The sequence below is a fragment of the Meles meles genome, chromosome 3 (genome assembly GCF_922984935.1).
Source record: "Meles meles chromosome 3, mMelMel3.1 paternal haplotype, whole genome shotgun sequence".
Taxonomy (NCBI): Eukaryota; Metazoa; Chordata; class Mammalia; order Carnivora; family Mustelidae; genus Meles; species Meles meles.
The window spans coordinates 95,218,038-95,233,229 of record NC_060068.1 but is presented as its reverse complement, the minus strand read 5'-3'; the positions used below and the strand labels follow the sequence as shown (position 1 = coordinate 95,233,229).

The following is a 15,192-nucleotide window of genomic DNA, read 5'->3' as shown; positions in this document are numbered from 1 at the left end:
CTTAATGGAGGTCTCCTATCTCATTCTGTGACGGTGCTTCTGGGCTCTGGTGATGAATGTGTTCATTTTATGTGACTTGCTTTGGATAAATAACCCAGTGCCCTATCAGCTCTCCAGCCCGAGGCCAGCAGAGCTTGTGTGTGCGCGCTAATGACGGTAGAAGGTGCTTGGGGGAGGGCCTCGGGAGGGGCTGCCCATCGCAATCGCGCCCCTGGCACTTGCTAAGAGATTCTCAGCCTTTTCTTCGCAGCTGGCACTTGAAGATTCCACGCTTTCCCTCCAGAGGAAAGAAGCCATCTATCTAAATCAGCTGTACTCTCCCCGTTCTCGTTTCTCCCTCCGCCAGCCGCCACCCCCACCCCTTCCATTGTGTTGTGCGTTTAGCTCAGCTTCCTGTGTAAGACCCTAACCTCATTTGTAGGAGCAGGCGTTACTGAGAATTTCGGAACCTCAAGTTGCAATGGAGCTGTACGGAAAGGTGAGCCGAATGGAGTTCCTCCTGCATGCTCTGAGCGAAATGTCGCTTTGACGGACTTTGGGGTGTGTGCGTGTGCGCGCGCGCGTGCCTTGTCAATGCAATTGTGCGAGTGAACTACTTTCTTTCTGTGTGTGCTATTCATCTTTCTTCCCCGTGTTTGTTGAATGAGATCGTAAAACCACCCCACTCTGCTTGTGGAAATGTGTAAACTTTCCCGTTTCGGGATAAGGAGGTGTAAGGCGGAAAGTCCCAGAACGCAGCTCCGGTTTTTCTTGTATCGGGAATTAGCACAAGGTAGTGCGTTTCCTAACCAGAAAATCACAGTCTAGCCACGGAAATCTGTGAGTACAAAGGGAAAATTCCCCCGCTGATACGAGCTGGAGTCACTTTTTCCTGAGCCTCGCAAAGAAATTGGCTGGGAGGCTCCGAGCAGTCACAACCAGGAGCTATTCCAAGGGAGGCGAAGGGAGGCTCCGAGGCCAAGTCTGACTGGAAGAGTAGCCTCTTTAGGTGCTTGCTTGCCGGGAGTTGTAGTTCAAGGCTCGCTGGTTTTCGAGAAAAGCTCTGCGCGTTAAAACTACAAGTCCCAGGAGCGCGCGGGACTCCCGGCCAGTACGCGTGTGCGGCGCCAAGGAGGGGACAGCTCCGGTGCTGATGTTGGAGCCGGTTAGTGAACCCCCAAGAGCGCAGAGTGTGGAACGTGGAGCGCGCGGGCTGTGCATGCTTGACCCAGCGCCCTCGCCAGCGCTGTCTTAACCAGAGAGAAAGGACATTTTGAGAACAATGAGACACGAAGCTCCCATGCAGGTGGGTCTATACAGAAAGTATGGCCTCAGGAGGAATTGAGACAGATGCTTTCTTCTCTCTCCAAGCACAAATTGTGCTCGACCTCAGGGAAGGTCTAGGCTCAGACTCGGTCTTGGGGACACCGTTGGGTTACTCTGTGTTCTGCGGGGCTGTGATTGGGTTGTCTTGATGAGGGATAGGAGTATTTAATATCTTCCCAGACTCCGCAGGGAGGATGTGAATGTCCGTCTAAAATGTAAACCCGAGCAAACAAAAGTCAGGGGAACAGGCGATCTGGTATTGCCACTGATCTTCCCTCCTGGCTGGCCTGGTTTGTGATCCCGGTGCAAGTGCAATGATTTCAGGTTTGGGATTGCGAGGTCTCTATAGGAGTCGGGATGGAGCGAATTCCACTTGGTTAAGGGCGCGTTAAGAAAGGCTAAATAATGTTAGGATCCCCCAAAGTCTCTTGTCTTCAATTAGGGTCCTAGTAGTATGGGGAAGAATAATAAACACATGCCAGAGGCTCGGCAGCCTTTAATCTCTATCCACAAAACTGGTTTACTCTGCATTTCTGAGAACCCCCTCTGAGGTATCCTGAGTGGTGTGCCCATTTGTCCTGCGTTCCGTTTCCCCATTCAGTTAGGTTTGGTTACTATGACTTCGTGGAAAGATGCCTCTGCCTAAGCATGTTGCTTAGGCAGATTTTGTTTTTAAGTAAAAATGAGTGGTGCTTTCTTCTTTGTATGCACAACCAGTTAATGCTAAACATCAACCTGTGTTCATTAATCTAGCAGAGTGATCCTGTTGCCTAACAGAGAGGCACTTTATGAATGGGGCTGAGAAGAGAATGGAATACACCATTTGGAACATGTTGTCTCTCTTGAGAACCCACCTCTGCTGCCAAATCTAACAATATAAATATTTGTTTTTAATACTTGCTTAAACGCTTCCCAGTTGTTTTCTTCACAAATCAAAGACTTTAAACATATACTGGTTTACTTTTAATTTATTTTATAGGTTATGTGATTTAACAGTGATATTAAGTGGAAAAAAATCTGTAGAATTTGTTTGTTGAGGGATTATATAACGGAAGACCTCAAATTACATTATGAGTTATTAAAAATATGATTTGTTCTAAAAACCAGTGGTCCCATTGTGTATCTTCTAATACCTCTGTTTGTGACTTAGCTTTTCATTACAGACCTGATGTGAAAGGAATCTGGACAGACAATAAAGGTACAGGCTGTTGTAATCAAGATATATTGGCTTATGATAATTTTCCATTACTGGGGGTACTGCCAGGAACCAACTGGCTAAATTAATCATATTTGATTATAAGTAAACATTGACAGTAGACTTTGCAAGTAGATTGTTAGTATTTGAAGTCAACCTCATATACGCACTGAAGTCTATCAAAATAAATTACTAAAAAAACTATGCTGCATCTGAATTTTTATTTTCTTAGAAGAGTTGCTTAGAATGTTCACAAGGCCATTAAAATGTTATAGACTGTATGAAATTAATGCCTTAGGAAGAATTTAAATCATTTCATATCAACTAGGTAGTAGGCACTATAATTCTCTATTTTATTCAGAACTTCAATGAATTATTGTAAAAATAGGTAATAAAATTAGTTTATTTGTGGATAAAGTTATTTTTATATTTGTATTATATTTTATTCATTGGGCTAGATTTTTGAAACTTAAAAATTAAATGTCCAAATAATATGATGAATTCTATGTATAATTTAAGAAATCAAAGACTTTTTTCTGAGGTGTATTTAATTAAAACACATTCACTAATTCCATTTAACAAGTAAATTTTTGCTATGATGACTCTCTATCAGGTTTTCAAATATATTATTATTCAGGGTTTCAAATATATACAATGATAGGAAGAATAAAAACTATAAACATGCTTTTATTTTCTTTAAGTGGCAAGTAATGTCTCAGTACCCATACTTCTGGAATATAATCGTTTATTCCAGGTGACTTTGATACATGAAAATGCAACAAGATAAGTAGTTGACATTTCTATTTTTTCCTTTTTTTTTTAAAAGATTGAACCACATCATCATTTGAGATATATGCCTCCAAATATTTTATGTAGTTTCTGAAAAATGAGTCACAAGCAAATCCTCATTTTATTTTATAGTTCATTTATCCTAAGAAATTCTCTTCCCCATTTAATATTATTTAGGCCATTTGCTGATGTGAAACAAAAACAAGCTCTTTAATTGCTGGCTTCTTTATTTATTTTATTTCAAGGAAACATTTAAAAATTAGGTAATTTTTTTAAAAAAGCATTTGATGTGCTTATATATATATATCTTAGTGGTCTGTTCAAGGTATATGTCTTTGATATATGAATATTTTCTGAAGAATATTTCTCCCTGAATTGAAGCAAAATGAGGGATAATAATTGTTTTTTTATAGTAACTATTAAAATAATACATAATGATAGTCTTTGATATCTATATTTCCTTTGTGACTAAATAACTAGGAATAGCATTTGGTAAGTGTTCCAAATAATGGGTTAGAATTTTAATGTAGGAGATGGTCATTTTGTATTTTCTCATTCATTGAGTCCATAAATTCTGAAGGCCCAATGAAATGGGGACTAGCAGTGCTCATGACTTGAGGGCAAAACTCTGATGTACAAATTGTCATTTGATTCAAGAGCCAGAAATGAACAAATTCTAGTTTATCTACTGCTTTGTCTGTGCCAAGCACCATTCCTTACATTCAGATCTCATTGTGTGTGTGCGTGTGTGAGAGATAGAGAGACACAGATTGTGTGTGTGTGTGTGTGTGTGTGTGTGTAAAACACAAAACAATCCTAGAGGTCACCATTACCCTAATTACAGTAAGGTACTGGAGCTTATTAAGATTAAATAACTTTTCCAATATGACAGAATCAAAATCTCCCAGATTTCTGTCTAGAAAGTTGGGTTCTTTCTTCTATTATTGTGTCCCTCAAGAAAACACACAGAGGTGATGTAAAGAACAAGGGCCCTGGTGATATAGTTTGCTTTCTGTTTCTGGAATTTCAATTTCTTGCAGATATACTTATTTTCTTGCAGGACCAAAGTGGGATCCATTGTCTCTCATTAAATGCTGGTCTTTAGTGTTGTTATCTATAAGCTTTTGGGTCATCTCATAAATGTATAGCCTTTGAACTGTTAAGGAAATTAAAACAAAGAAACATTTACCCACAGCATGAAGCAGAGTGGAAAAAATAAAAGGGTTGTTTGACTAAAAATGAGGAGGATTGAAGAAAGAATATAGATGTATGCTAAAGATGAAGGTGAAGTAAAAGCTATAATAGATATTAAATACAGTCATGCTTTATACAAAAACAACTCACAAAGGATTGTAGTCTAAATATCACTGTTTCATTTGGCTCTAAAAGGACATGGCATTCTGACCAAATCTAACCTTTATCCCTTTATCTTTATAAGAAATGAAAATTTAGTCTTCACCCCTTATAGAAACAGAGAAAACTCCTAGTTGACATAAATACTTTCTGACTCTATTTAAACAAATTATGGAAGTGTCTTTCTTCTGTAAAGGAAAGTGGAGTATAGAAAGGGGCATTAATTGTAGTAAAAATAAAACTTCATGATATAAAAATCATTATCCTTTTCCACTTTTTCAGTCTAAGAAGTTGTGGATTTATTACATGGTGTAATCACAGCTTTCCTTTGCCACTCTAAGCTTGTAGTGAAACTGAAAATTCCTTTCCTGGCCATCATATTCCAAGAAAAAAATATATTTTTTATGCAAAGGAATGGGTTTTCCTAGGACTGGGGATACACAAAAGACACCCAACCTAACAAACAGTTGTGTTACCTCAAAAGTGTTGTATAGGTAAAGGGTTATCCAACCATTTTCTTCTTCTTCTTTTTTAATTTATTAATTGGTTTCAGAAGGTTTACAAGAATAATCTTAGTAGGTAACTATGACATGTGAAGATGAAATATTTTAGATTTACTTGGAATTAGGTAGATTTCAGAATTTTTTCATTTATTTACAGTTTTTAGATATTAATGTACATTGAAATACACAAATCTTAAGTGAACAATTTTATGATTTTTGATACATGGATATACCTGTGTAACACCCACTATTATAAAGATATAAAACATTTCCAACCAACCCCGGAAGTTCTTTCATTCATATTTTTCCTAGTTAATTCCCTGACTTAAAGTCTTGACTCTTTTTTAATCATAAAGCAGCTTGATTTATTCTAGAACTTTATGTAGTTCTGTGAAACGTTCAATATTTGTAGTAGAACATGCACTATCTACTCTTGAGTCTTTCTTATTTTGCTTAGGATAATGTGTATGGGATTAATCTATGTTGTCACATGTATCAATAATCATTCCTTTTTATTGATGCATATTATACTTTTGTATTAATCTACTATACTTCCATACTTGTAAAATCCATTCCCCAGTTGGTGGATTTAAAAAGGTAATTTCCAGTTTGGTCCTGTTATTGTTAAGGCTATAAGCAGTATCATATTGGTCTTTTGTAATATGCTTTCATTTCTCCTGGATAAATACCTAAAAGTAAAATTGTTGGGGTAAAGGGTAAGTGTATGTTTAACTGTAAAAAAGTCAAATGGTAGTACTTCTTACTAGCAATGTTGAGCGTTCCAGTAGCTTTACAATCCTCAGCATATGGTGTCAGTTGTCTTTTTAATTTTGGTCACTTTAATGGGTGTTTTGTGGTATATCACTGTGATTTGAATTTGCATTTTCCTGATGTCCAGTGATTTTGGCACATTTTCATGTGTTTACTGGTCATTTATATAACTACCTTTGTTAAAGTTTTCTTTAACCATTTGTTCTTATGGAAGATTGTTTTATTGTTTACTTGTAGGCCTTTATATAAATTTGAAACTAGTTCTTTGTCCGATATATATATGTCTGTACATATATATATATACATATATTTAATGTGTTAATATATTAATATAAATGTATATATTTAAAAATATTTTCTGTTAGTCTGTAGCTTGAATACTCATATTCTTAATACTGTCTTTTGACGAATTTTTAAAGATTTGGACGAAATCTATGTTATTCATTATAGATGGGCTCTTTCTCTCTATATATCTGGACTACACACTTCCTTTGATTTGTTTGTCTTGACTGTGTCCTAAGACCTTGCTACATTTATTTATTTCTAGTGGATTTTTTAGATTGCTTAAGAATTTCTACAGAAACAGTAGTATCATTTGCAAATAAAAGCAGTTTAGGGGGCGCCTGGGTGGCTCAGTGGGTTAAAGCCTCTGCCTTCGGCTCAGGTCATGATCCCAGGGTCCTGGGATCAAGCCCCACGTTGGGCATTCTGCTCAGCAGGGAGCCTGCTTCCTCTTCTCTCTCTGCCTGCCTCTCTGCCTACTTGTGATCTCTGTCTGTCAAATAAATAAATAAAATCTTAAAAAAAAAAAGCAGTTTACTTCTTCCTTTTCAGTAACCTCCTTCCCCCCCACCCCATCTTATTCCACAGAGTAGGATGTCCAGTACAGTGTTGAGTAGAAATGAGGAGTAGACATCCTTGTCTTGTTCTCAGTCTTAGGGGGAAAGCCTTACATCTTTCACCAGTTCGTAGGAACTTAGCTGTAGTTGTTTTTTTTGTTGTTGTTGCTGTTGTTGTGATGGGTATGATACCCTTGTTATATTGAGAAAATTTCTTTTCATTGCTAATTTGCTGAGAGTATTTGTTTTTAGCATTCAATGCATGTTGAATTTTGTCAAATATTTTTCCTGCATCTGTTGTGGTAATTGCATAATGAGTGTCCTGTATCTTGTTGCTTATATTGATTTATTGATTGATTGATTTTTTTAATGGCCATCTTGTTTATTAACATCTCCAGCTATCGCCCTGACCTTCCACCCTTCCTCTTTGTGCACCTCCTTCCACTACCACCTAAACCCTTGGAGTTGGGAATACATTTCTAGAGGGTCCTGGTTTTTTTTGTTTTGTTTTGTTTTTTTGTTTTTTTTTTTAACTTTAAAAAAATTTTTTTAATTAACATATAATGTATTATTTGCCCCAGGGGCACAGGTCTGTCAAGCTTACACACTTCACAGCACTCACCATAGCACATACCCTCCCCAATGTCCATAACCCCACCACCCTCTCCATAACCCCCTTTCCCCGGCAACCCTCAGTTTGTTTTGTGAGATTAAGAATCGCTTATGGTTTGTCTCCCTCCCGATCCCAATATATTGATTTATTTTTAGTTAATCTGGTATTCCTTAGATAAACCCCTGTTAGCTATGATGTATTATTTTTTCTATGTATCATTGGATTCAATTTGATCATATTTCGAGGATTTTTGCATTTAAACTCATGATGGATATTGGTATATGATTTTCTTGTAATGTTTTTATGATATTACAATATGGGAGTTATGCAGGCCTTTTAAAACAAACTGAAAAGTGTAATTTTCACTACAGTTTTCTAAATGATTTTAGTGTCTAAGATTGGTATATTTGGGTTCATAAAGTATTTGATAGACTTTATAAATGAAACCATTGGAACCTGGAGTTTTCTTTGTGGAAAAAAAATTTTAAACAACTTCAGTTATCTTTCTATCAATCTATCTCTGCATTGGTTGATCGATCTGTCATCTATAATTTATCTTCCTTTATTATACTGTGGTAAGCAGAATAGCTCCCTCCCTCCTCCAAGGATATCTATGGCTTAAACCTTGAAACAATCCCTGGAATAAATTATATTAACATAACAAAGGGGACTTTGCAGATGTAGTGAATGTTACACACTTTAAAATAGGGAAATTAATTTGGATTATCAGGTTGGTCCAATCTAATCACATGAGTTGTTAAGAGCAGAGAAGTTTCTCTGGCTGCCGTCAGATGTGGAAGAAGGAAAAGTCAAAGATTTGAAGCATGAGACTTGTTGGCTTAAAGATGAAGTCAATACATCAAGAAAATAGAAATCTCAGTCCGACAGCCACAAGCAAGTGAGTTCTCCCAACAACCTGAATGAGCTTAGAGGCAGAATTTTCCTCAGAGCCTCCAGGTAAGAACCACTCCAGCCAACACATTGATTTTGGCATTGTAAGTCCTTAGCAGAGTGAGCGGTGTACCCAGCTGAGTCACACTGTACAGGCTTCTGACTCATATAGTTATTGGGTGCTGTTTTAAATATCTGTTATAGCAGTAGTAGAAAACTAATTATGCACATATATGTTTTCTATTTCATCTTGGGTCAGTTTTGTTAAATTTTATTTGTTGTCTAATTTTTCAAATTTACTGACAAAGTTATTCAAAATATTTTATTATTATTTAATTTTTCTTAGGTCTATAATGATATCTCCTCTTTAATTTGTATTTTTGACAATTTGAGTTCTCCCCCTCTCTCTTTCTCCATATGTTACTAGATGTTTATCAATGCCTTATTATCCTCAAATAACCTTTTTTGTTTTTAATTTCTTTTCAGTGTAACAGTATACATTGTTTTTGCACCACACCCAGTGCTCCATGCAATACGTGTCCTCCCTATTACCCACCACCTGGTTCCCCAACCTCCCACCCCCCGCCCCTTCAAAACCCTCAGGTTGTTTTTCAGAGTCCATAGTCTCTCATGGTTTATCTCCCCTTCCAATTTCCCTCAACTCCTTCCTCCTCTCCATCTCCCCATGTCCTTCATATTATTTGTTATGCTCCACAAATAAGTGAAACCATATGATATTTGACTCCCTCTGCTTGACTTATTTCACTCAGCATAATCTCCTCCAGTCCCGTCCATGTTGCTACAAAAGTTGGGTATTCATCTTTTCTGATGGAGGCATAATACTCCATTGTGTATATGGACCACATCTTCCTAGTCCATTCGTCCGTTGAAGGGCATCGTGGTTCTTTCCACAGTTTGGCAACTGTGGCCATTGCTGCTATAAACATTGGGGGTACAGATGGCTCTTCTTTTCACTACATCTGTATCTTTGGGGTAAATACCCAGTAGTGCAATTGCAGGGTCATAAGGAAGCTCTATTTTTAATTTCTTCAGGAATCTCCACACTGTTTTCCAAAGTGGCTGCACCAACTTGCATTCCCACCAACAGTGTAAGAGGGTTCACCCTTTCTCCACATCCTCTCCAACACATGTTGTTTCCTGTCTTTCTAATTTTGGCCATTCTAACTGGTGTAAGGTGATATCTCAATGTGGTTTTAATTTTAATCTCCCTGGTGGCTAGTGATGATGAGCATTTTTTCATGTGTCTGATAGCCATTTGTATGACTTCATTGGAGAAGTGTCTGTATGTATCTTCTGCCCATTTTTTGATATGATTATCTGTTTTGTGTGTGTTGAGTTTGAGGAATTCTTTATAGATCCTGGATATCAACCTTTTGTCTGTACTGTCATTTGCAAATATCTTCTCCCATTCCGTGGGTTGCCTTTTTGTTTTGTTGACTGTTTCCTTTGCTGTGCAGAAGCTTTTGATCTTGATGAAGTCCCAAAAGTTCATTTTCGCTTTTGTTTCCTTTGCCTTTGGAGACATATCTTGAAAGAAGTTGCTGTGGCTGATATCAAAGAGGTTACTGCCTATGTTCTCCTCTAGAATTCTGATGGAGTCCTGTCTCACATTGAGGTCTCTTATCCATTTCGAGTTTATCTTTGTTTACGGTGTAAGAGAATGGTCGAGTTTCCTTCTTCTACATGTAGCTGTCCAGTTTTCCCAGCACCATTTACTGAAGAGACTGTCTTTTTTCCACTGTATATTTTTTCCTGTTTTGTCAAAGATTATTTGACCATAGAGTTGAGGGTCCATATCTGAGCTCTCTACTCTGTTCCACTGGTCTATGTGTCTGTTTTTATGCCAGTACCACACTGTCTTGGTGATCACAGCTTTGTAGTAAAGCTTGAAATCAGGTAACGTGATGCCGTCAGTTTTTTGTTTTTCAACATTTCCTTAGCAATTCGAGGTCTCTTCTGATTCTATACAAATTTTAGGATTATTTGCTCCAGCTCTTTGAAGAATACCAGTGGAATTTTGATTGGAATGGCATTAAAAGTATAGATTGCTCTAGGCAGTATAGACATTTTAACAATGTTTATCCTTCCAATCCAAGAGCATGGAATGGTCTTCCATCTTTTTGTGTCTTCTTCAATTTCTTTCTTGAGTGTTCTGTAGTTCCCCGAGTACAGATCTTTTACCTCTTTGGTTAGGATTATTCCCAGGTATCTTATGGTTCTTGGTGCTATAGTAAATGGAATCGATTCTCTAATTTCCCTTTCTGTATTTTCATTGTTAGTGTATAAGAAAGCCACTGATTTCTGTACATTGATTTTGTATCCTCCCACGTTACTGAATTGTTGTATGAGTTCTAGTAGTTTGGGGGTGGAGTCTTTGGGGTTTTCCATATAAAGAATCATGTCATCTGCGAAGAGAGAGAGAGTTTGACTTCTTCATTGCCAATTTGCATACCTTTTATTTCTCTTTGTTGTCTGATTGCTGTTGCTAGGACTTCTAATACTATGTTGAACAAGAGTGGTGAGAGTGAGCATCCTTGTCGTGTTCCTGATCTCAACGGGAAGGCTGCAGGCATTTTCCCATTGAGGATGATATTTGATGTGGGTCTTTCATAGACAGATTTTATGAAGTTCAGGAATGTTCCCTCTATCCCTATACTTTGAAGCGTTTTCATCAGGAACAGCTGCTGGATTTTGCCAAATGCTTTTTCTGCATCAATTGAGAGCACCATGTGGTTCTTTCTTCTCTTATTGATTTTTTTCTATCACATTGATTGATTTGCGAATGTTGAACCATCCTTGTAACCCAGGGATGAATCCCACCTGGTCATGGTGGATAATCTTTTTAATGTGCTGCTGGATCCTGTTTGCTAGGATCTTGAGAATCTTAGCATCCATATTCATCAGTGATATTGGTCTGAAATTGTCCTTTTTGGTAGGGTCTTTGCCTGGTTTGGGGATCAGGGTAATGCTGGCTTCATAAAAAGAGTCTGGAAGTTTTCCTTCTGCTTCAATTTTTTGAAACAGCTTCAGGAGAATTGGTGTTATTTCTTCTTTGAAAGTTTGGTAGAATTCCCCAGGGAATCCGTCAGGTCCTGGGCTCTTGTTTTGGGGGAGGTTTTTGATCACTGCTTCAATCTCGTTACTAGATATCAGTCTATTCAGGTTGTCAGTTTCTTCCTGGTTCAATTTTGGGAGTTTATAGCTTTCCAGGAATGCATACATTTTATCTAGGTTTCTTAGCTTATTGGCTTATAATTGTTGGTAATAATTTCTGATGATTGTTTCTATTTCCTTGGTGTTAGTTGTGATCTCTCCCTTTTCATTCATAATTTTATTAATTTGGGCTTTCTCTCTTTTCTTTTGGATTAGTGTGGCCAATGGTTTATCGATCTTATTGATTCTTTCAAAAAACCAGCTTCTAGTTTCATTGATACGTTCTACTGTATCTCTGGTTTCTACCTCATTGATCTCTGCTCTAATCTTGATTATTTCCCTTCTTATGTGTGGAGTTGGTTTGATTTGTTGTTGATTTTCCAGTTCTTTAAGGTGTAGAGATGACAGCTGGTGTATTCTGGATTTTTCAATTTTTTTGAGGGAGGCTTGGATGGCTATGTGTTTCCCCCTTAGAACCGCCTTTGCTGTATCCCATAAGTTTTGGACCGAAGTGTCTTCATTCTCATTGGTTTCCATGAATTGTTTAAGTTCTTCTTTGATCTCCTGGTTGATCCAAGCATTCTTAAACAAGGTGGTCTTTAGCTTCTAGGTGTTTGAGTTCCTTCCAAACTTTTCCTTTTGATTGAGCTCCAGTTTCAAAGCATTGTGATCTGAGAATATGCAGGGAATAATGTCAGTCTTTTGGTATTGGTTGAGTCCTGCTTTGTGACCGAGTATGTGGTCTATTCTGGAGAAGGTTCCATGTGCACTTGAGAAGAATGAGTATTCTGTTGTTTTAGGGTGGAATGTTCTGTATATGTCTATGAGGTCCATCTGGTCCAATGTTTCATTCAATGCTCTTATTTCTTTATTGATTTTCTGCTTCGGTGATCTGTCTATTACTGAGAGAGGCGTATTAAGATCTCCTACTATTATGTATTCATATCAATATGACTCTTTATCTTGATTAATAGTTTTCTTATGTAATTAGCTGCTCCCATATTGGGGGCATAGATATTTACAATTGTTAGATCATCTTGGTGGATAGTCCCTTTAAGAATTATGTAGTGTCCTTCTGTATCTCTGACTACAGTCTTTAGTTTAAAATCTAATTTATCTGATATGAGAATCGCTACCCCGACCTTCTTTTGAGACCCATTGGCATGAAAGATGCTTCTCCATCCATTCACTTTCAGTCTGGGTGTATCTTTAGGTTCAAAATGGGTCTCTTGTAGACAACATATGGATGGGTCCTGTCGTTTTATCCAATCTGCAACCCTGTGTCGTTTTATAGGCGTATTTAGGCCATTCACATTGAGAGTGATTATTGATAGATACGTTTTTATTGACATCATGTTACCTTTGAAGTCTCTCTGTCTGTAGATTGTCTCTATATTTCTGCTCAATGATATTCTTAGGATTTTTTTCTCTTTTATAGAACCCCCCCCCCCCTTAAAATTTCCTGCAGTGTCGGCTTGGTGGTTGCATAGTCTTTTAAGCCTTGCCGGTCTTGGAAACTCTTTATCTCTCCATCCATTTTCAATGTCAGTCTTGCTGGATAAAGTATTCTTGGCTGCATGTTCTTCTCATTTAGTACTCTGAATATATTTTCCGGCCCTTCCTGGCTTGCCAGGTCTCTGTGGACAGGTCTGACGTTATTCTAATGGGCTTTCCTCTGTATGTAAGTAGCTTCTTTATCCTAGCTGCTTTCAAGAGAGTCTGCCTAGAATTGTAATGCTTTATTCTAACTATCAGGTGTCGCGAGGAATTTCGAGAATCTAAAATCTTCGGGGGAAACCGTTCTGCCTCTAGTACATGAATGCTGTTTCCATTCGTGAGATTGGGAAAATTTTCATAGACAACTTGTTCCACTATATCTTATAGATTTCTTTCTTTTTTTCCCCTTCAGGGATTCCAATAATTCTGACGCTGGAACATTTCATGGCATCATTTATTTCCCTGATTCTGTTTTCGTGGCTTCTGAGCTGTTTGTTCCAGGCTTCCTCCTGTTCCTTTCGCTCTATCTGTTTGTCCTCCAGATCACTCATTCTGTCTTCTGTCTCAGTTCCCCTAGCTTTTAGAGAATTTGGATTAGATTGGAATACATTGAGAGCATTTTGAACATCATCTCTGGTGGATTTCAGTTCTGCCCTAACATTGTGAACATCATCCCTGGTGGCTTTCAGTTCTGCCCTAATCAATTCCATTTGGTCATCCATGACTTTCTCCAACCTAGCTATTGCCTGGATAATTGTTAGCCTGAATTCCTTTTCCGACATATTGTCTATGTCAATAACCATTAGCTCTGTGGCAAAAGGTCCATCCTATGTATTTTTCTTCTGTTGGGCATTCCTCCTCCTAGTCATTTGGTAAGAGATGATTGAATGGATGCAGCTGGGTGTATCGACTGTGGTGCAGTCAAGGTGCACCCTGGAATGCTTCTGTGCAATCAGAACTCCCCACCCTAATGAGAAAATAAAGAAAAGAAAAAGAAATAGAGAAAAAGAGAGAGAGAGAGAGAGACAGGAAAAAAAGGCAAGATAAAAGAGAAAGCTCAGCCCAAATGGGCCCCAAGATAAGATTTATGAAGTATACAAACAAAAACAAACAAAAAGACTGATAAAAGTATATGACAAGAGAAAATTATATATATATATATATATATATATATATGAGCAAAAAAAGGAAGAAGCTCGTCAAAAAGAACCCCACGTATAAGATTTATATACTATCAGGACAAATACAAATACACAGAAACACTGGCGGAATGAAAAGATGGGAGAGTGGTTATAAATTCTCAGTGTGGGTGAGGAAGGTTATTTTGATTCTTCCTGGATGTATCTTGATGTCTTTGTTAAGGGACTCAACTTTTCTAGGATAAAGGGGGATTAAAAATTGGTTTGCCTAAAGGGGTAGCATTGATTGGGGAAAGGAGATTACCTTGAAGTTTAACTCTCTATGTATATTAGAAAATAAAAATTAAAAAAGAATAAATGAGACTAAACTAAACTAGAATTTAAAAAAATTTTAAAAATAGAATGACAACAGAAAAACACGGGTGTATGTATCAAAAAGTTCAGGTTAGGGGCGCCTGGGTGGCTCAGTGGATTAAGCCGCTGCCTTCGGCTCAGGTCATGATCTCAGGGTCCTGGGATCGAGCCCCGCATCGGGCTCTCTGCTCCGCGGGGAGCCTGCTTCCCCCTCTCTCTCTGCCTGCCTCTCTGCCTACTTGTGATCTCTCTCTCTGTCAAATAAATAAATAAATAATCATTTAAAAAAAAAGTTACAGAAGGAAACATTTAAAAAAAAAGTTCAGGTTAGAAGGTTATTAAGGAATTTGATGTACTGGATATCTCACTGTGATGGTAAATAGATTAAAAAATTATCTATGTGTATAAAAAAAATGAACCAGAATGGTTGTAACGAGTTAAAAATAAAAGTTGTATTTATGAAGTAGTGGTAGTTTTTCTCGTCATCTTTTTTTTTTCTTCCTTTCTGGTTGGTTTTATGGGGGAGGGTCCTGCCACGTGGGTTCTCAGTCAATGATGTTCCCTGAGTTACGTCCTCCAGCCCCCCCCTCAAGGGGGTGGGCTCTGAGGAAACCGTTTTTTTCAGGCTTTTGTTCTCTGGAGATTTTTATGTTTGTTCATCTGTTTTCTCTTGCCTTGACAGCTTTTGACGGTTTTGGGGGGTTTAGAGGAGAGCAAACTGCACCCCAACCTCCCTCTCAGAGAGAAGCCTCAGAATGCTCTGTAGCAC

General features: G+C 37.8%; 1 protein-coding gene across 2 annotated transcripts in view; it reads left to right on the top strand.

Moving 5' to 3' along the window:
• Positions 1 to 252: 252 nt before the first annotated feature.
• RAB3C (RAB3C, member RAS oncogene family) overlaps positions 253 to 15,192 on the top strand; it is a 327,998-nt gene continuing 313,058 nt past the window's right edge. Inside the window, exon 1 of one of the 2 annotated variants that reach the window (XM_046000834.1) lies at positions 253 to 478. In XM_046000834.1, the coding sequence (XP_045856790.1) occupies positions 461 to 478 (18 nt within the window). In that variant the 5' untranslated portion in view covers positions 253 to 460. Of the gene's footprint in view, positions 479 to 1,121; positions 1,286 to 15,192 lie in introns of those variants that run through there. The other variant, XM_046000833.1, reaches the window with a different exon arrangement.